Source organism: Chelmon rostratus, chromosome 19 (genome assembly GCF_017976325.1).
Source record: "Chelmon rostratus isolate fCheRos1 chromosome 19, fCheRos1.pri, whole genome shotgun sequence".
NCBI lineage: Eukaryota > Metazoa > Chordata > Actinopteri > Chaetodontiformes > Chaetodontidae > Chelmon > Chelmon rostratus.
This window is the reverse complement of record NC_055676.1, coordinates 22,662,306-22,682,594: the sequence shown is the minus strand read 5'-3', so window position 1 is coordinate 22,682,594 and position 20,289 is coordinate 22,662,306. Positions and strand designations below refer to the sequence as shown.

Sequence of the window (20,289 nt, the reverse complement as noted above, 5' to 3'; positions counted from 1 at the left end):
ATTCATCATGAAACTTCCCCTGCTTATTACAGGTGTATTGACTTAAATATTACTAGAGGAATCTCTAGTTGCATTTAATCCTCTTACTACCTTTGCATTATCAGAGTTTAATGGCAATGGTGAAAAATACTTTTGCTACTCATACTGTACCTTTGTACAATGAAGAGGTACTTGTACCTTATGTGAGTATCTCCATTGGATGCTGTATTTATACTCTGTTGCATTTTACATTAAATTATTGTATTCTTCATTAACTGACTTTTGATGTGTGTAATTGGGGCTCCTTGTAAAATTACTACTGAAAGATAATGCATGGTTTCAAATAATTGTTTCACATCCAAAGTGGTAAAATTGGATGTGTCACAGTTTTCTTCAGTTTTCTTTCTTAGCCCATTAATCATCTCACACCCCTCAGATTTATCTTGTGAGTCTTTGAAGGGCCTGTTGGAATAAACCTCCTAATAGTACAGTGTAGAAATAATAATCTTTTTTTATATGGCTCTTAATGTTACAAAGTGCTTTACAAAAGGAAAAAATAAAACCAGACCAGGCAGATAAAATGAGAAAAAGTTCAAGGACATAAGTGCAGAAGAAGTTAATAAAATGAAAAAATAAAAGCACATGAAAGGAAAATCAAAATGAGGTAATTACAACTAACTTCACCTTGACCAGTTATTGCAGTATTTTACTGTAATAGCTCTACTGTCTCTTACACATTGATGGATCAATATTTTAAAATCTAAATGTATCCTGATAATACTCCTGTGCTTCTTAAGTACAAATTTGAATGGGAGACTTTTAATTTAAAGGAGTATTTTTCCTCTGTTGTATTGGTGCTGTACTGAAGTATCATGAGTACTGAGTACTCATTTTTCTTTTTTTAGATATAAATATCAAATATGTGCATAAAGGTAGGGTTTTAATGTTATACAAAATACTGAGCAGAATCCATCAAGAACTATATAAAAAAAACTAAAATATGTTCAGGAGCAACACCATTTTAATCAGTGAGTCTAAAATGAAAATAGAGAAGAATTCATGGGGTTATTGAGGTTGTATTTAGTTGGTAATCCATCGCCTTTTTTATTTTAGGGATTAATCATCCGTACAGAGCATTTGGTAAACAATGAAAATTAATCTAATGTACAAGTATAATCATTAAGGAGAGTGATCTAGAATATTTTCATTGAAGTATGAAACACTTAAATTCACAATGATTCGACACTGAATACTATATTAAATACTTCTAAATGTTAAATCTTCCACGAGTATGATTTTTTCCATCTTGACTATAACGCTGGTATGGTTAGCTCGCGTGCTACTTAGCATGCTAGCAGGAGTAGCGGTGTTGACGTTCACCGGAAGCTGTTGTTCTTCTTCGTGGTAGGAGGAGATTGTTGCTTAGTGCCACGTTGATGGAGACCAGTGGGGACGTGGAAATCTGTCTTGAGTCCGTAGCCGGGAACCGGTAGCCTCGTCTTCTGTTTTTACAACCGTTATTTCTCAAGCTGAACCGAAAGGGGAACTTCTTCAGGTGCAGGCTGTGTGTGTTTGTCGCAAATTTTATGTGTGCGTTCATGTGAGAAGGAGCAAAGAAAGGAAGGTAAGCCGCTTTGGTGAAGTAGTAAGATCTGTGTGGGTTTCTATGAGTGTGTAACTGCCTTCCCACTGTTATATTTTGCCTGTACGGACAGCTAGCAGGCTAGAAAACGTGATATCCCCTTGTAGTTTTAAGACATGCTGTTCCATGTCCCAGCAACCATGTACCAAGAAGTGACAAGAAACTACAGCCCGTTTTCTGCTGTTTGACTTTCATTCCTGCTACTGCTGAGGCTCCTTATCGGCACTGCCGTGTGGCTCTGACCCGGGCAGTCAGCTGTTAGCTTGCTGCTAAGTTAGCTTGCACTGTACTTTTTGTTTGCTAATGTTAACCTTTGACTGCAAGGAGTAAGTAACGCCGACTGGTTCCCCAGTTTCTTCACATCTGTTTTTTATGTCATTGCTGTAACACTGCTCTACAATGCAGTGCACATGTGATAATTAGTGTCAGTCAAAGTAGGCCTTGGTCTGTAACTCTTTAACTCGTGTATTTACTACAATAGCGGGGCTCAAGGGTGAAAATGGACTATACAGAAGTGGATGTAAAACCGGACTTGCCTGTTTCTAACTCATGACACCATTACCTTATGTCTTGACTAGTTTGCCCCATCTTAGATTTGAAGAATAGGTTCACAATTAACACAATACTCACACTCCAGTTTGTTACCAGTTACCAGTTTGTTAGGTTCACCTATTGCAGTCTGATACAAGAATTGTGCAGTAAATCCTTCCTTCATAAAGGTTGTAATAAAACTGTTTTGAAGAGGTGTTAACTCAGGCAGTGCAGCTCAACAGCATCTTAACACCTTTCTGAAATGGTTTCAGCAAAAGAACTGAATATTTTAACCTTCATGAAGAGAGGATTTATTGCAGGACTGTTATGTTAGGCTGCATTAGTTTTAACTAGGTGAATAATAAACTGGCCACTGAGGGTACAAGCACCTACAGCAGGTGTGTCGAAAGAGCTGTTAGTTAATGTAATTGTCCCATACTGGTTGTGAAAAGAACCACTTGTTCTGTGCTAAAAATGTAAGTGATGGAGTAAAAAATCAAGTTCTTGTTCTGTTTTAAAATGCATTTAAAATTAATTTAATGTTTTATCTTTCAGAATTACTTATTCTTTCTAGTGCAGAATGTCTGTTTCCTGCCACCGTGGCTCAGGATGGATACACAAAGAGGGTTTAATACTAAATACATACATTGTGTACTTTGGAATAACATTAATAAGGAATCTCTGTTTGAACTTTGTCAGTGAACATATGAGCATGCAGTTGTTGTGTAAAGACAGACTTGAAATGTGAACCCATCCTTTAAGACATATACATAATGTAAAGCCCAGCATATGCTATTTTTGATTCCTACTGTTAGAACTAAAATCTGTTATCTGTGGCGATTCCTGCAGAAGCCACCTGGAGAGAAACAAAAATAAAATTATAATCCATTGTAAGCACTCTGTAGTCAATACTGCATCAAAACATGCACTTATTTTTCCAGGATGAAACTTAAAGAGATCAACCGCACAGCCATCCAGAGCTGGAGTCCTGCGCAGCACCACCCCATCTACCTTGCAACAGGTATGAGCATGCAACAAAGAACCAGCACAGACCTGCTGCTGACACGAGGACATTATGTCATTTTTATCAAGTCCTTCAGCCATGCATGCAACCACTTAAACTAATCTGAGGCACACAGCATGCATCTCACTTGTTCGCCATTTTGCTCCACTGGTACATTACAGTAGAACACAAAATTATGTTGCATCATTTTCATGGCAGCATTATATATTATGTGACACAACATGCACCAAAGGTTCCTGTACTCTCTCTCTGCAGGAACATCAGCCCAGCAGCTGGATGCCTCCTTCAGCACCAATGCCTCCCTGGAGTTTTTCGAGCTGGACCTGACTGAGCCGTCTCTGGACATGAAGTCATGTGGCAGCTTCTCCTCTGCTCACAGGTACTAAAAGCTGCTGACTGCCATCACGTTGTTGACCTTTTTCCTTCAAGTGCAGCTGTTCATCACACTTTTTTTGTTCTTTCTCTCCCCGCAGATATCACCAACTGGTCTGGGGTCCGTATGGGATGGACGGCGAAAGTCACCCGTCGGGGGTTCTTATTGCAGGAGGCGAGAACGGCAACGTCATCCTGTACGACCCCGCAAAGATCATGGCAGGAGAGAGCGATGTGATCATAGCTGAGAGCGACAGGCACACAGGGCCAGTGAGAGCTCTGGACGTCAACCCGTTCCAGGTACAATCCATTTCACTGCAGTGTCGGGTAATCTGAACTGAACTCATGCACTCTGGTTTAAACCAACTGCACTGACCCATTTTGTGATTTGTCTTCTGTGCTGCAGACAAACCTCGTTGCATCAGGTGGGAATGAGTCTGAAATCTATATCTGGGACATGAATAACTTCGGCTCTCCAATGACACCAGGAGCGAAAACGCAGGTATTTTATTTTATTTTTTTACCATGTTAGCTATATTTGACATTTATTTTCCACTGTCCTCCTTTCTGCTGTCATAATGGCAAGTGTCATTTGGCTTAATTAAATTTGCAATGTGTAAGATTTGACTAGAATTTTAGTATAACATAATCAACAGAATTATAAGAAGCAACAGTTCTGATGTGTCAGAGACATCTATGTATTGTGTTTCAGAGATATCTACTGAAGTTAGCATGCTAACCAGCCAGCTGACACCCATCCTGTCTTGTAACATCACTTTGTACCTCAGGAGGCGAGAGTACAGCCCCCCTGTTAACAGTTTGGACGAATATAATGAGCATATAAAGAATATAAGAGCTTGTGTTCTTGTCTTAAAGCCTCTGGAGGACATCAGCTGCGTGTCGTGGAATAAACAGGTCCAACACATCCTGGCCTCTGCCAGCCCGAGTGGCCGAGCCTCAGTGTGGGACCTCCGCAAGAATGACCTAATCATTAAAGTCAGCGACCACAGCAACAGAGTACGTTGTGTCTCCCGCACTCAGATGGAGTCTTACACATGCTGTCCTGTTGAATTTGTGCTGTCTGCTGCTTAAACTGTGCACTGTTGTGTGTACGTCTGTGTGTTTAGATGCACTGCTCTGGGCTGGCTTGGAACCCGGAAGTGGCCACTCAGCTGGTCCTGGCCTCGGAGGACGATAGGATGCCGGTCGTCCAGATGTGGGACTTACGTTTTGCTACCTCTCCTCTCAAGATTTTTGAGAATCACACACGGTAAACACACCATGCACAGCACCAAGCTTTCCTTTACAGTCTGGTGATATTTTATGTTTTTCTTACTGTCAACACAACAAAACCAGCAATCGGTTGATCCCACTTACTTACCGCTGAAAACAGACCCAGATAAATGCTATATTTCCTCCTGTTTGAGGAATGTTTGATAGAGCCGGTGTCAGTCTGCGTGAGGAAATTATTTAGCCTTTTTTAAAATGGTTGTTGTCGTTGTGTCCTGTTTTTAAAGATTCAGTAGAAAATAAGGGTCTTGAAGCTGAGTATTGAATATCCCATAGAAATGCATGTGGCCTTTTAAGACCTAACTCCTGTATTCGTGGACAGGGGGGTCCTGGCCATCGCCTGGAGCTTGGCGGATCCCGAGCTGCTCCTGAGCTGCGGCAAAGACAGCAAGATCCTGTGCTGGAATCCGAACACAGGAGAGGTGAGCGTTTACTGTCAGGTTAAAGGTCACTGTTATTAGCAGAAATAAATGACAACCTGTTCCACTGTTATCCCTCTGATGTGAGCCAATGATCTGCTCGAATCTGCAGGTGCTGTACGAGCTGCCCACCAGCAGCCATTGGTGCTTCGACATCCAGTGGTGCCCCAGGAACCCCGCGGTGCTGTCGACCGCAGGCTTTGACGGACACATCGACATCTATTCCATCATGGGAGGCAGCAACCAGGCGCAGAGCCAGAGACACGCTGACCAGGTGAGATTAAATCTCCAGAGACAAAAACATGTTTCCTCCATGGGGAAAAAGAGGGTTAGGGTTAGGGTTAATTCTTTATAGTTTTATTTTCTTTATAGTTTTATTTTCACTTATTTCACTGTGTGTAATGCTGCTGCTGCACTGCAATTTCCCAGCTTGGGATAAATAAAGTATATCTATCTATCTATCTATCTATCTATCTATCTATCTATCTATCTATCTAAGAGCCTGGAGCACACTGATTGATTTTTAACAGTGCAATCAGACTGATGTTTCAACACTTCTGTGTCTTCAACAGAGTCAAAAGAAATGTTCTGTGTGCACAATTAAAAGCAGCAAATGAATCAGTGTTCGCTGTCCTCGAACTGAGAAACACCTGATTCAGCTACCTATCGCTGGAAACTGTGCCGAGAACCCCGTTTCAGCAAAAACACACAGCATCTGCTGTGCGTAGAGGACAGGATGGAAACAGGAAGCAGTCTTGATATGTTTAGTAATCAATGGAAGGCACCACGAGGAGATGACAGGCAAAGAAAATAGAACTTTTGAACATACAGAACATTTGTGCACAAAGATTTTTGAAAATGTGGTGTGAAAACAACCCCCACCCTGAATTTAAAGCATTTAATATTGTCTGACAGCATGCTGGAGATACTGCACCAGTTGATTGTTAAAAATTGTTAATCAGCAGATTGTAAGCTACAGTTTTGACCTCAACAAGGAAGTATTAAAATGTTCTCTTTTAACTTCCTGTCAGCAACAGAAGTGGAGTGAGTTCCATTGTTATGTGGACATATCAGACCAGTTTTATAATATAATGTACAGAGTGAAGGACTGACAGCTGGAGTCCTGCTCAGTCCTCCTGCACAGAACACGGACCAGGACTCATGTGCTGCGGCACCCAGTGAGCTCGTTGAGTTCGATGTGAGCTAGATAACGCAGAACATAACTCGTCTTTTTATTCTGATCTCTGCGGTCGGTGTGTTGCTGTCAGGTCATTTGACCTTCTCTAAAACGTGAATGTGACGCTCCAGCTTGGAGAAACGTAGACTTCTAGACTTTTTCACTTGTATTTACTCTCAGCAGTAGTTGAAGTTGTGGTTGAGACAATTAAAAAAAAACAGCATTTGCAGGTCAATAGAGGCTAAATAAAGCCACAATGATCCTGGTGACTCATAGAAAGTGTCACGATAAAATCTTGCAGCAGTTTCTTGTTTCTTTTCAGACACTGTGTGATCTCTTGGTGCTGTTGGGATCTAGGCGAGCGAACCTCTGTCCATATGTAGTTTTTATTTAGAGCTGCACATCATGAGCTTGGCTGTAAATGAGATGTCTGGTATCTGAAGCATCACATCTTTGTGTCTGCCACAGATCAGCAACTCTTTTGGGAACATGGATCCTTTTGGAACAGGTCAAACTTTACCCCCGCTGCAGCTGCCCCAGACTGCCGCCCCTCCAGCAACAGTCACCCCCCTGAAGAAGCCCCCCAAGTGGATCCGCAGACCCGTAGGAGCCTCGTTTGCCGTGAGTCCCGTTTCTTTACTCTCCATGACGTTAAGGATAGAGCATCTTTGTTTTTCCATCCCAAACACCTCCTATTGTTTTGCTTCTGTTCACCTGGTAGTTTGGTGGGAAGCTGGTTTCTCTGGAGAACACAAAGCCGAACCCTCAGCAGCCTCAGCAGCCCACGGCACCCATTGTACATATCAGCCAGGTTGTTACAGAAACGGCCTTTTTGAAGCGCTCCGATCAGCTGCAGGCCACTCTGAGTGCAGGCAGCTTTGTGGATTTCTGCCAGGAGAAGATCGATGCATCTGAAGACAAGTTCAAAAAGACTGTCTGGTCTTTCCTCAAGGTGTGAAAATCTGAATAAACGTGGAAACCTATTATTATATTTTCAATAAATAATGCTGTCATTCTTTAAGCTGTGTGTGTGAATATTGTGTGTTTTCAGGCTAATTTTGAAAGTGACGTCCGCAGCAAGTACCTGGAACTTCTGGGCTATAACAAAGAGGAGCTGGCCTTAAAGGTGAGGTGTATTTTCCAGGCTTCTGTGTGCCCCGTATGACACCTGCTCAGAGTATTTTATACTTTCATCAGGTGTGTCTTTCAGCACATCTTGTGATAACTGTGTCCTTGTGTTGTCAGATTTCAGCAGCACTGGAGGAAAATCCTGCTGACCCTCCACAGGTGAGTTTGTTTGTTGCAGGTTCTCTTATTGTGAAAAGGAATGCTTCAACAGAGGGCGTGGCTACACTGTGATTGACAATCACTACCATGGTGTGTCGAGTTCTCAGTCTGACCCGATCAGGATAGTGGTGTAGCAATGTGAATCCATGGAGACTCCACCTCTTGTTCAAATATGGTCACTTCTGGTTTCAAACAACCAAGATGGCAACGATTTGAGGCTTCAGGACGGTCATCCAGAAACCAGTTGGTGATGTGACGTTTGCTCTATTCAGCGTGCGCTCTTCTTTACCCACGAATTTAAACCAAGTCTGGAGTTTAGTTCGAGTCTAATTCCAACCAGTTGGTGCATAAATCATTTGCAAATTCTCCTTTTTAGCTTGAATTTTACTTCAATCGCACTCATTCTTTAACTTTGGACATGACCAGAAAATATCTCTCTAGTTGCTAATTTACAGTCTTCCCATGTCTCTTAGGTTTGCTCACTTCTTCACTTCTCTGACTTTGAAGCCATATCTTCCTCCATATTCAGGTGGAGGTGCCCGCTCCAGCCAGCCTCCAGCCTTTACCAGACCTCAGCCTCGCGCCGCCTGCCGACACTCCCGAGGCAGCGTTCGACATGATTGCTGCAGCGAACCTTCAGCCGGAACCCACACCGGAGCTAGACTCCACTCCAGACCCAGAGACAGAAGAGCCTGCAGCAGCAGATCCAGACGACAAACCAGAAGAAAAGGTGGACCTGGATCTCCCAGGGGAGCAGGAGGAGGAGATCCCCCTGGAGGAGGTATCGTCATCTCAGCACTTTTTCATGGATTCTGTCTTCTAGCTCAGTTGACTTGCCTTCAAACAGACTGTTGAACTTGTTTCAGGTGATAGTTCACACCCTGCTGAACACACACAGGCGATCTTAATTATTTTGCTCGATTAGACCTTTTCCAGGACCGCGGGGGTATGTTCGGACTAGGCTCGTCCCAGTGCCCGCAGTTATCGAGGTATTTGCGAGTAGTCATGTATTTCTGGTGTCTTCCACAGTGCTCGTTAAGACTGAGGTTCATCAAAGTTCACTGAGATTAATGAGAGCATCCGTCAGTCAGGTGAATTCATGGCTCATTTGAGCTCAGATGTCTTGAGTTCACTTGATTTACTGAACAAACACAACAACTTTACAGCGTTAGAGTTAAAATGAGATGACGGTTAAAAGCAGGAGCTCAGAGGATCAATACAGTTATTCAAGATCAATTAGATCCCAGAGCCATGCAGGCCTTAAAGAGACATAATGAGGTGATATTATTAGTTTGTACAAATTGTTAAGGATGCATGTTGGCATTTTCCAAAGACAACTGACCTTTTTACAATGATGACAGTGTGAAAGGTGTCATTTATAGTGATGAGATAAGCTGAACCTGCAGCTCCTCTTGACTTTATGGAGCTTTAAAGTGAGTTTCAGCTCATTGTTCATCTGTCTGGTTCATTTTGGTTCAATGTTACTGCTTTCATGGTGTTGTCTTCCCTGAAAAAGCTGTAAAAAAAAAAACCCTGCTCAGCAGCAAACAGCAGATAGACACAGTTAGCGACGAGCTGCTGAACATAGTAGAGCATTCGGTGTTGGTGGAGACCAAAAACAGAGCTAAAAGAGGGGGAATATTCGCTCACATTCATCAGGTGATCACAATCACGACTCCACCTGACCGATCGTGTTGCTGTGAGTAAGCAACACACATCAGTTGTAGTTGTGTATTCTTGAATTATTATGTGTTTTTAGTCGGTGTCTGCTCAGGTATAATCATTTAAACTGCTGCAGACATTTTCACGTGATTTATTAAATGAGTCAGTGTCCTGCAGCACATCGGGGGATGGAGAGGAGTACATTTGAGACATGATGGGATGTTTACTTGGTGTTTCAGGAGACGGTGGCACCAGTGGAGGAGGAGCCCAGTCCTGCTGAGGCCTCAGCTCCAGTTGAGGAGCCCGCTGAGGCTCCAGCTCCAGCTCAAACAAGAGGAGTCAGTCTCAGCATCAGTCAAGGTAACTGTCAGCGTTTTACGTGTAAACCCACAGCGGCAGATTTCAGCCCGAGAGAAAGAACCGCCCGTGGTTGTCGTGTTTGTCAAATATCAACGCTCGCTGTTTTCCTGCCAGACGTGGACGGGCTCATCACACAGGCCCTGCTCACCGGAGACTTTGAGGGAGCTGTGGAGCTGTGTCTCCATGACAACCGAATGGCAGACAGCATAATCCTGGCCATCGCCGGAGGGGCCGAGCTCTTAGAGAAAACCCAGAAGAAGTATTTCACAAAAACGCACAGCAAAATCACCAAGGTAACGCCGGGGAGTTTTTTCACTGGGAGTTCATGAACGGAGAGTTCATTATCGATGATTAACCGATGTGTTCGTCCTGCAGCTGATCAGTGCCGTGGTGATGAAAGACTGGCACGACATCCTAAAGACGTGTGACCTGCAGAACTGGAAGGAGGCTCTGGCTGCTGTCATGACCTACGCTCAGCCCGAGGAGTTCTCCTCCCTCTGTGGTTAGTTTAAGAATACATGCATATGAGCGCAGTGCTTAGACCATATCAGCACCAGCAGCTTTCTCAATGTCATCGACCTGAAGAGAGCCGGAGACCACCTGCAGTTCTAGATGTTTACAACAGTTTATTGAGGTGGTCCCAAAACATGAGCCACACCTTCATTATTAATAGTTCTAATCATTATTGTTGTTTCTTTGCTTTGTCTCTGTTATATGTGTTAAAAATGTCAACATATGCAACAAAAAGATTTTGATTTGAGGTTATCAGCATTTGTGGGAGATGCTGAAAGAAAAGCTCTGACATTGAAATCTAACCAAGGAGTTTTTCATCCACATGTAACAGTGAATGAATAAACTCTTCACCGCCACATCATCACCACTGATAAAATTCATGAACTCATGCTGAAGCTAGTCAGCTTCCCCAAGTTATAGCTGGTTCCCAGGATGTTACAGCGGACAGGCGGACATTATTCGTTGAAGGTAGCTCGCTGCTAATCTTAGTTTAACAATATTAAGTAAACCAGATTATCACAATGTTAGAATTAAAACTCATTTTAGCTGATTAGCCTCTTTAGCTATAACCAGCACTGTTTGGCTCTGAGTAGAATAGTCGCTGACAGGCCGATGTTTCTCTTTGTACTTTATGTTTCACACTCAAAACTGAACCGTGGTTTCTCAGCAATGTGCTCGCCGAGTGTGAAGGAGATTGGATGAATGGCTATCGAGAAAAAGGAGATTCCTTCCTTCCATGCGGCCTGTACTCAGAGTTTCATCCTTTTTTAAATTCTGTTGTCTCTCAGTTATGAATCTGCTCTCTGACTGAACCTCTGTTTGTCAGACCTTCTCGGGGGCAGACTGGAGGCAGCAGAGGACACTGAACTGCAGGCGCAGGCCTGCCTGTGCTACATCTGTGCCGGAAACGTGGAGAAACTTGTGTCTTGCTGGACCAGAGCGCAGGACGGAGCCTGTCCGCTCTCTCTCCAGGTGTGTTGAGAAAGCGACTCCAGCTCTGTATCTTAAACCTGCGACTACATGATTTCCTTTTACACTTAGAGCTGATAAATGTATTTCCCTCATGCTAACGTGCTGTGTTTCCACCACTCAGGACCTGGTGGAGAAGGTGGTGGTGCTGCGACGTGCAGTCGAGCAGACCCAGCACTCTGGACCCGCTGCTATCGGCATCCTGCTGGCTGAGAAGATGAGCCAGTATGCCAACCTGCTGGCCTCACAGGGCAGTCTGTCCACTGCCATCACCTACCTGCCCGACAACACCAACCAGGTGTGTAACACAGCAGGGCTGCGCTGCACCAGCTGTCAGTAAATCTGTTGATGAGTTAGTGTGTTAAGTCATCAGTTCTTAGTAACAACGTCTAAGCTGTCAAACAAACACTTGACACAGAGGCTAACCTAAGTTCACCTTTCCTGTTTGGACCACCCAGGTTGCCGTACAGCAGCTTCGGGACCGTCTCAGTCGGGCTTTGGGGCAGCAGGCGGTGGCTCCCGCAGCTCCGCTACAGACCCATAGAGCTCAGCCTCAGCTGCCCGCCCCGACTCAGGCTCCGCCCCGGCATCAGTTCGCCCCGATCCAGCCCGCTGTGGTGCCTCAGCCCCCCGCAGCCGCTCCGGTCGCCATGCCCACACCTGCTGCCTCCGCCCCACCTCAACCACAGTATTACCAGCCAGTATGTTCCACTGAGTTTCTGCTGTATCACATCAGTTTCATTGATATACATCAGGATTCACGCAGATTTAGTTTTGGGGTTTCATTAAATCTGAGGACAGACTGGTCTTTTTCCTGTTCTTCTTCTAAAATCTGACATTACCCGTCCCATACGAGGGATGGGTTCCAATAGCCGCCGGCAAAATAACGAATCTCTTCTCAAACCTTCTTAGTGGAAAACGTCTTTACTGGCTGTCGCTGGTTTATACGGCAAATCCCACCAGCCGCAGTCTGACTGTGCTCCAATACCCAGAAGATGATTCAGTACATTAATGCTTTGTGCCACAAATACTCGAGTTTAGTTAGTTAGTTAAACCTGATAAGATTCTACAAGAGACTGGGTTCACATTGGATTCCACCCTGGATCTGATAAAAAGCTGTCAGACCCCATCCTCATCACATACTAACTGGTGAAGTGCTCGTTGTGGCGGTTTGTAGTCATTTGGTTGGATTTCCGTTCTGGCCAGGGTTTAAATCACATGCTGTGGAACATTAATGATAACTGTGCAGATTGTTGGGGGGTGCTGTACAAACGTTCAGGTTTGGCTGCGATGTGTTTGTGTAATTTGAACCCTGGCTCTGGTCCAGTGCGTTGTGGTGTTGTTTGTTGCCCCCCCCCCCTCGCCATGCTGCGGCCATCATCGGTATGTGCCGTGTGTCTCTGTGTGCTTCAGGTGAGGGCTGCCTCCACTGTCACCTCCTGGAGTAACCAAACTCCCACAGCCCTCCCCAATGTCCCTCCTCCTCTCCAAGTAGGCAGCGCCTCAGACCAGCAGCAGGTACCCTGACCGCCCACCTGACCACACACACACCTTTGCAGATGTGTACAGATGTTCTTGCACGTTAACTCACCACCTTACTGACTGCAAATGCCAAAGCTGTTTTTTTTTCACTTATCGGATCAGTAGCTGATATCCCAAATTCTGTTTGGCTGCTGTGGTGTGTTTGTGGTAGCCTGCCTCCCCACGCTGCCTCACTTCCTGTTGGTGATGCATTCACTGTCTCTCGCTCAGTCGCTCATTTGTTTCTCGTGCCCTTACTGTGATTTGACTGTCCAGCTCTCACTCTTCACACTCTAACATCCGTCTGCTCGTCTAAACATACTGCACCGCTGCTGTTCCTCGTTAGCAGAGATAATACTGAAGACACTGCATACATTACTTCACAGAAGAGCAGATTTGACACACGACCATCCTGCCCTGTTTTTTTTTTTGTTTTTACAGTGGGGAGAAAAGCCTTCTATAGATGTTCCAAGCTGATCCTAATGTCAAATAATGTTTGGGCGAACAGATTTGTGAAGCTCCATCACTGCATATTTCAAATGACGAGCATGGCCGGAGGCAGATCATATCAGCTGTCGCTAATTAACTTCAATTCTGTGATTGAAGTGAAACCCGTGTCATTTGTGACGGGTGGAACTTCCACCAGACGTCTGCTCTCGCAAAACAACAACTGATCCATCACAGATAATCTTTCATTCATATCACATCAATAATTGAAGTGATTTTGAACCAGGAGCTTCAGTGTCTGCTTGTAAAAAGCACCTGGATCAGGATCGAACACCTCTGCCGGCTTCATCCTCTGTTGTAGATCAGTCAGTCGTCAGAGGACATTTCTCTGTGTTGTGCTTTGAAACTTGGCTTCAGGTTTCTTTTTGCGCCTCTGCAGGTGGAGCCTTCAAACCCAATGTACGGGATGCCACCCGCCGGCCCGGCTGCCGCACCTCCGAACTCCTCCACGCCCGCATACATGATGTCCCATCAGTACCAGCGTAAGTGCTCCACCTGAGGAGTTAGCTCTGTTTTAACATTCCCGAGAGTCTGAGGTCAAATGTCACCGAGCAACCTCGTCCCCTAAAAATGAAGTTTCATATACAGCTGATTTGTTGAGGATATTTTTGATATCGAATCTACCTGCAGCAGGTGATTGGTGATGTCGTCCTGCATCATTAGTGCTAGACAGACCCACATGAGCAAATCAAGCCTTCGTCTTATCTGATGTCATGAAGAGCTCACCAAGAAGTCTCTGACAACAAGAATTAAAAGTCCCGACTGCAGCCGGAGCTCATGTCTCATTAAAAACAGACAGACAGGTAGGAACAGCGAAGGCGGGTACGGACGGCTTTGGACGGCTCCAGGCTGCATTAACGTTTGTGGGACAGTGAATTATTGAGTATATGAACTTTATTGAAGGAGACACGGTTGCATCGGCAGGTTTCACAGGAGCATCATCGGCCTTTCTTCTCTCCTCTTTAAAACACTGGCAAACATCTCCTCCAGGAAATGTTTGACTCTGCAGCGTCTGGTCTCGGCCGTGCCGTCGCGCTCGTCAGCAGAAGATGAGAGTGTAGAGTGAAGATGAGTGTGGTCGAGTGATGTTTTGAATGTTTAACTCTTCGTCAGCTGAACGTGAAGCGCTGTAGCATGTAGACTCATCTGTCCCGTTGCATGATGCCGTCAGTTTAACGTGCACCAGTTTTTCACTAACAGCACCTGTTGTGTCCTGTGTGGCTCCCAGCTTACCCCCAGGTCAGCCAGTACCCACCTGGAGCTGGGGGGGTGTCTATCTATCAGCCTCTTCGGTACTCCTCTGCAGCTCCTCCTCCCGCAGAGCCTCCCGGTTTTCTCTCTCAGTACACTCAGCCCATCTCCTCTCAGCCAGCACCTCCGGTCTATCCCGGACAACCTCCCAGCAGCCAGTGCCCGCCCTCCTCTCCTCCCTCCCATCCTGCTTTCTTTCCGACCCCCTCCTCCTCCTCCTTCTCCGCTCCTCCGTCCTCCGGAGCGTCTTTCCAGCATGGCGGTCCGGGATCTCCTGTGTCCTACGTGCCTCTTCCTCCGCCGAGCGGAGTCTCAGGTACACGGCTTGACCCCGACCCCGACCCCGGCCTGATCCCCGCCTCTCAGGGAACAGGTCTGCATGGCTCTGATCTTCATCACTGTGATCTTCCTCCTCACAGACTCACTCAGCCTGAACGTTCAAACAGAACCTTGGTTCCAGTTTCAGAGGCCTGGAGACTTTTCACAGGCTTTAATTTCAGTCACAAAAAATATTCTGAATTAAATTAATTAAAATTTGCACTGAAATTATACATTTATTTAAAAATAAAATACAATTTGCCACTTCTTTAGATTTTTCATTCTGATTGATTAAAAAGATTATTTTTAAATTAAGTTCCATAGTTTGTTTTAGAAAAGCTTTAAATTAGATCTTTTTCATATTCCATGTTATTCATGTGATTTTAAAAGTCATTTTGTTTTTGAAATTATTCAGGAATTAATTTATGATTTAAAATCAGCGTAGGAAAGAATGATTAACTATCACACTGAATTATAATTTTACCTTTTCTGGCTTTTAATTTGATGAAGCCAAAATTAAATGTAAAATGAATTCATGTGTTTCTGATGGATCTTCACATTTATCAGCGTACGAATTAGAATTAGACACAAACTGACAGATCATGATGTGGAAAAGACGCAGCAAACAGTTTTATTTTATTTTCTGCTTCAGAAAATAAAATAAAACTGCAGTCCAGAAAATAAAGCTTTGTGCACATCGAAACCAAAGCTAATCATTGATCACCTCCATCGCAGTAAGAGGAAGAGATCACAACTAGAATTCAAACTAGACTCGTCAGAATCATTCATCTGGAAATGTTCCGCTGACATCAGTCGACTTTATCGTCTGTGAGAAGTTTGAAGGTACAATGAGGTTGTTTTGATCCTCCCAATGAATCCAGATTACATCCTAATCAATCAATCAATGCAGCGCTGTAGACTTGAAGCGGGGCTTTTGTCGGGTGGATGAAGAGTTTGACATTTAAAAAATACCCTGACTGCTTTCTTAATGAGAGTCAGATGAGAAGATTGATACCACTCACACGTCTGTACGCTAAACATGAAGCTGCAGCCAGTTAGCTTAGCTTAGCACCAAGAAATAGAGTCCATGTAGATCTACATCTCTGTTCTCACTGATTCAACAAACAAGATAAAACATATTGATTGATGAGATTTAAAAGTGTTGGTGGACATGCCTTTTTTTACCTTTAAAGAGATTCAAACTAGCTTTCCCCCCTCAAGTTTTGTGCTAAGCTAAGCTAACAGCTGGAGCATCATATTAAGCGTGCAGTCACGAGAGTGGTATCAATCTTCTTGTATTTTCCAAAATGTCAAACTTTTCCTTGAAATGACAAAAGTTTGTGATCAAAGCTAAGAAATAATCTTCTGGTACATTTAAAACTTAAAACATCCAGAACCTGTTAGCGTGAGAATGAGTTTGTATTTTCCTGCAGGGCCTCAGAATGGCTGGAACGACCCTCCGGCCCTGAGCAGAGCCTCAAAGAAGAAGGTGAGTCTGCAGACTCCACATCAGGGGAATCTCTAACCTTTAACCACGTGACAGAGGTGGAGGCGTTCTAAATGAAATGCATTTATCATCATTCAGCCGGTTCGAGAGCACTACACCCCTCCTGCCCCCATCACTGCTCCCATCATGGCCCCGCTGGGTGCTGACCCTCAGGCCCAGCCGGTGTCCTCTGGGGCCCCTCAGGCCATGGTCCAGGGTCCGCACGGCGCCCAGATCCCCTACTCAGGCATGCACCAGCAGCAGTTCTCCCCTCCAGCCATGAACCCTGCAATGCCCAAGACCAGTATGGAGGGGGCGCCAGGAGCCCCGACTGGAGATGTGATACAGGTACTCATTTTTCTGCAGATTCTGACATAAAACACAGCATGTTGTGAGTGTTTCCATGGAAAAGTCATAAAACAGATGATCAAAAAGTAATGAATTTCACACATTAGACTGGAACTCTTCTGACCCCGTTCAACCCTTTCAGCCTCTGCAGTCCATCCCTGCTGAGAAGATCATGAAGAAGCCCATCCCAGATGAGCACCTGGTCCTGAAGACCACGTTTGAGGGGCTCATCCAGAAGTGCTTGGCTGTAGCTACTGACCCCGTGAGTGTATCCGATCGAGATGACGGTTCTGACGATCTCTGCTGAACGAAGTGAGCCAACAGATTTGTAACTGGACTCTGTTTGACCTTCTCACAGCAAACTAAGAGGAAGCTCGACGATGCCAACAAACGTCTGGAGGCGCTCTATGACAAACTCAGAGAGCAGACGGTGAGTATCCTGCAGGGCTTCTTCCACTGTGTGAGGAAATAAGAAGAGAAAACATGAAGATGAAGCCCCGTTTTATACAGTTAGAACCACAACATGTGAAACAGAACTCTAGATGAGAATATAAGATAAGAAGAATTTGAGAAAGTTTACGAAGGACGTCTCTAATTTGTGTTTCTGCTGGTCGTCTCTGCAGCTCTCTCCCGCCATTGTAGGAGGACTACATAACATAGCCCGGAGTATAGAGTCCAGGTCCTACACGGAGGGCCTCAACATCCACACCCACATAGTCAGCAGCAGCAACTTCAGCGAGACGTCAGCGTTCATGCCCGTACTCAAGGTGGTGCTGACACAAGCCAACAAACTCGGGGTCTGATCGGGCAGAAATCCAAAACTCCAAACTCCTCCGAGTCTGAGACTCGACACGTTGGAGACGGTCAGGGGTCGAGCTGGTTTCACAGGGAGCTGTATTTGACTCTCGATGCAAGAGAAGAATTCTGAGATGTATGAAAATCCTAAAAATTCTTCTATCTGCCATTCATGTTTTCTGACGCAACGCAAACACAAGCCATGCTATCAGTCGCACTCAGTGGTGAAAGTTCAGCCCTGATTCCAAACAAGTCTGGACGCTGTGCAAAACACACATAAAACAATGTGATCACCTGTTAATCCGTTCTGACATAAACTCAACTCAAAACAGTACAAAGACGAACAAGTTGGAGCAACTAAAGGCTGGGAACGCTCCAAAAACACCTGTTTGGATCATTCCACAGGTAAACGGGTTGATTGGTAACAGGTGATAGCATCATGATTGGGTCTGAATCATCCTGGAAAGGAAACACAGTTTGTTTATTCACGTTTTACAGAGTTCAGACTTCTTTGGAATCAGGGTTGTAGATTTAGAACAAATGCACACGACAGAGAAAGGGCTCGATTCAGATTTTTGCTCATACAGATTAATGTGTGAGGATTTAATGAATATGCAGCGATCCTATTGAAAATCTCCAAACTGTTAATGACAACATAAGGAAGGCACAGTTTCAGCATGTTGGATATGGAAATATTAAATAATCAATGAAAACAAAAATAGGAAACAGAAGATTCAGGAATTTTAAGGGCATTTCTGTCTAGTTGTATTGATATGATCAAATTAAATGTAGTCAACATAAAGAATAAAGCCAGTGTCAATGAATTAGGTATTAATAGCAGCATGCTTTTGCCTCACGACTGTGTGATCACGCAAACAACAATCATTTAAGAAATATTAGCTTGTTCATCTTTATACTCTTTCAATATTTGTGCACTACAACACAGCTCAGATACATTAGAATCCATAAATGTGTAGAAATTTATCCTCGAAGTACAAAATCAGGCTTTATTTTTTACATATATGCATCATTGCCTGCATGCATTTTGCAGTAGACCTGCAAATCAGGCGACAGATAACCACAGTGAGAGATCTAAGAGACAGAACATGTATTCATTTAAAAACAGGCCGTCAGCTCGGCCGTTCAGCTGAAAACCAGTGCTCCGTCTCACAGGCATTTCAAGCTTAAGTGCAAGTTTTTATGTTCATATTTTAAACTTTCTTTCTGGCTTACTTTCACCACTGGTGTCCCTCCACACAACACATTGGACCAAGACATTGTCAGTGTGTGGGATATGTCAATGCACAGCAATGCAGATCCATTTGTTCAGGACGTTTAGTGTTGTTTCATTTCATTTGATTTGTTGTATTCTTTTTTTTTCATTGTAATCATGGGGCTCAGCAGAGTGCAATGGACTTTTAAAAAGAGACTGCTTTTATGGAATTTTAAAGTATGCATGCTCAAACAAACAAACGCTAACAGTCTTCTTTAAAGGCATTTGAGGTCAATTATCTGCTAATTAATCAGACCTCAGAAGGAAACTGGAAGGAGACTTGTACTTGATTTCATTCCAACTATGATGAGGGCTGTAGTCTGAGTGGTCGACCTCAGTTTATGTTGTTAATAAAGGAAAACAAGTCTTTGTTTTAGATTGACTACATGCAATATTTTCAATAAATAGTATTTATTTACAATATGATTTTAGTTGCTTTCTTTTAAATGAATGAAATGAAAAGAAAGTGAAAGAAGATGCAGCCAGTGGAAAAGATCTGCACCTGCAGTTTATCCAGCAGTGGCTTTCATTTGAGTCCGAAGAGATTTGATGGTCAAACATGTTTCAGATAAGCAGAGTACACTGATGCTCAAAGACACAGCTGTTCCATTAAATTAACTGCAGTTAATATTCGTTCTGCATGAAGGTTTGAATGCTGTTTCAAATTCTTTTCCACACTGCCACAACATTCAGGACGAGCCTTTATTTGTCATTTTGTTGTCCTAAAAGTATTAAAACTTAAATATAGGTATTGACCGTTCTTAGGCAGAGCAGTGCTTTGGCAAAATGCTAATGTTAGCATACTGACAACTGCTAATTGGAAGTAAACCCAAAATGCAGCTGAGCATGAGAATGTAATTATTTTTTCAGGAATTCGGTCATAAACCAAAATATCACACAAATTAAACTTTTGACCTGTTGATGGCGCCAGAGAGAGTCAGAAAATAAACAGTATAATTATATCAATATAATTCATCCTGAGAGAAACATGAATGTCTGTACAAACTGTCGTGGCAAACCATCCTGTAGCTACGCAATATTTCAGTCTGGACCAAAGACATGAACAAACCAACAGACATGGCCGCTCACTGTATTTATTATTATCATAGACAGTATATTATAGCTTCTTTTTACTGTCATTATTGCCAAAGGGAGCAACATATACAATCTTCATACCACTGATGGTACAGTATATCCCTCTGTATAAATCAGAATCACTTAAAATGAACACAATTAGAGCCTCTGTGTGAACACACAACAAGCAGCATCAGACTAATCTCTCCTGTCACTGTTTGTTCAGATAAAGCTTCATCTGGAGTGTATTCAGGAGTCGTCTGTGTTTATTATGGCTACATATACCTGTTTAGCAGTGAATTATGACATACGATTATTACATGTTAAACTACCAGCAGAAAAGGAAAAAGGCAATAAAACCCTACAAAAAAAAAAGTAAATAAAATGAGCTCAACCTTTACCAGCTACAACATTAATGTGATTTACACATGATTATAAACCAGTTGCGTGATATAATATTCTGAAGTTGGCCATTTTACATCATGAGTATT

General features: G+C 43.6%; 1 protein-coding gene across 3 annotated transcripts; it reads left to right on the top strand.

The window, feature by feature from the left end:
• Positions 1-1,423: 1,423 nt before the first annotated feature.
• Positions 1,424-19,137, top strand: sec31a (SEC31 homolog A, COPII coat complex component). Of its 3 annotated transcripts, XM_041960157.1 has the most exons (28): positions 1,424-1,603; positions 3,094-3,173; positions 3,432-3,555; positions 3,650-3,848; positions 3,955-4,050; positions 4,425-4,565; positions 4,676-4,818; positions 5,161-5,260; positions 5,370-5,531; positions 6,903-7,055; positions 7,156-7,386; positions 7,486-7,560; positions 7,680-7,721; positions 8,251-8,502; positions 9,623-9,743; positions 9,858-10,036; positions 10,119-10,245; positions 11,083-11,228; positions 11,350-11,523; positions 11,684-11,926; positions 12,639-12,743; positions 13,633-13,735; positions 14,482-14,820; positions 16,256-16,311; positions 16,408-16,656; positions 16,799-16,918; positions 17,015-17,086; positions 17,280-19,137. In XM_041960157.1, the coding sequence occupies exons 2-28, from the start codon at positions 3,095-3,097 to the stop codon at positions 17,457-17,459; spliced, it is 4,011 nt and encodes a 1,336-aa protein (XP_041816091.1). In that variant the 5' UTR covers positions 1,424-1,603; position 3,094; the 3' UTR covers positions 17,460-19,137. The 3 variants fall into 3 exon arrangements, with proteins under 3 accessions (XP_041816091.1, XP_041816092.1, XP_041816093.1); XM_041960158.1 differs by lacking the exon at positions 12,639-12,743; XM_041960159.1 differs by lacking the exon at positions 14,482-14,820.
• Positions 19,138-20,289: the final 1,152 nt, after the last annotated feature.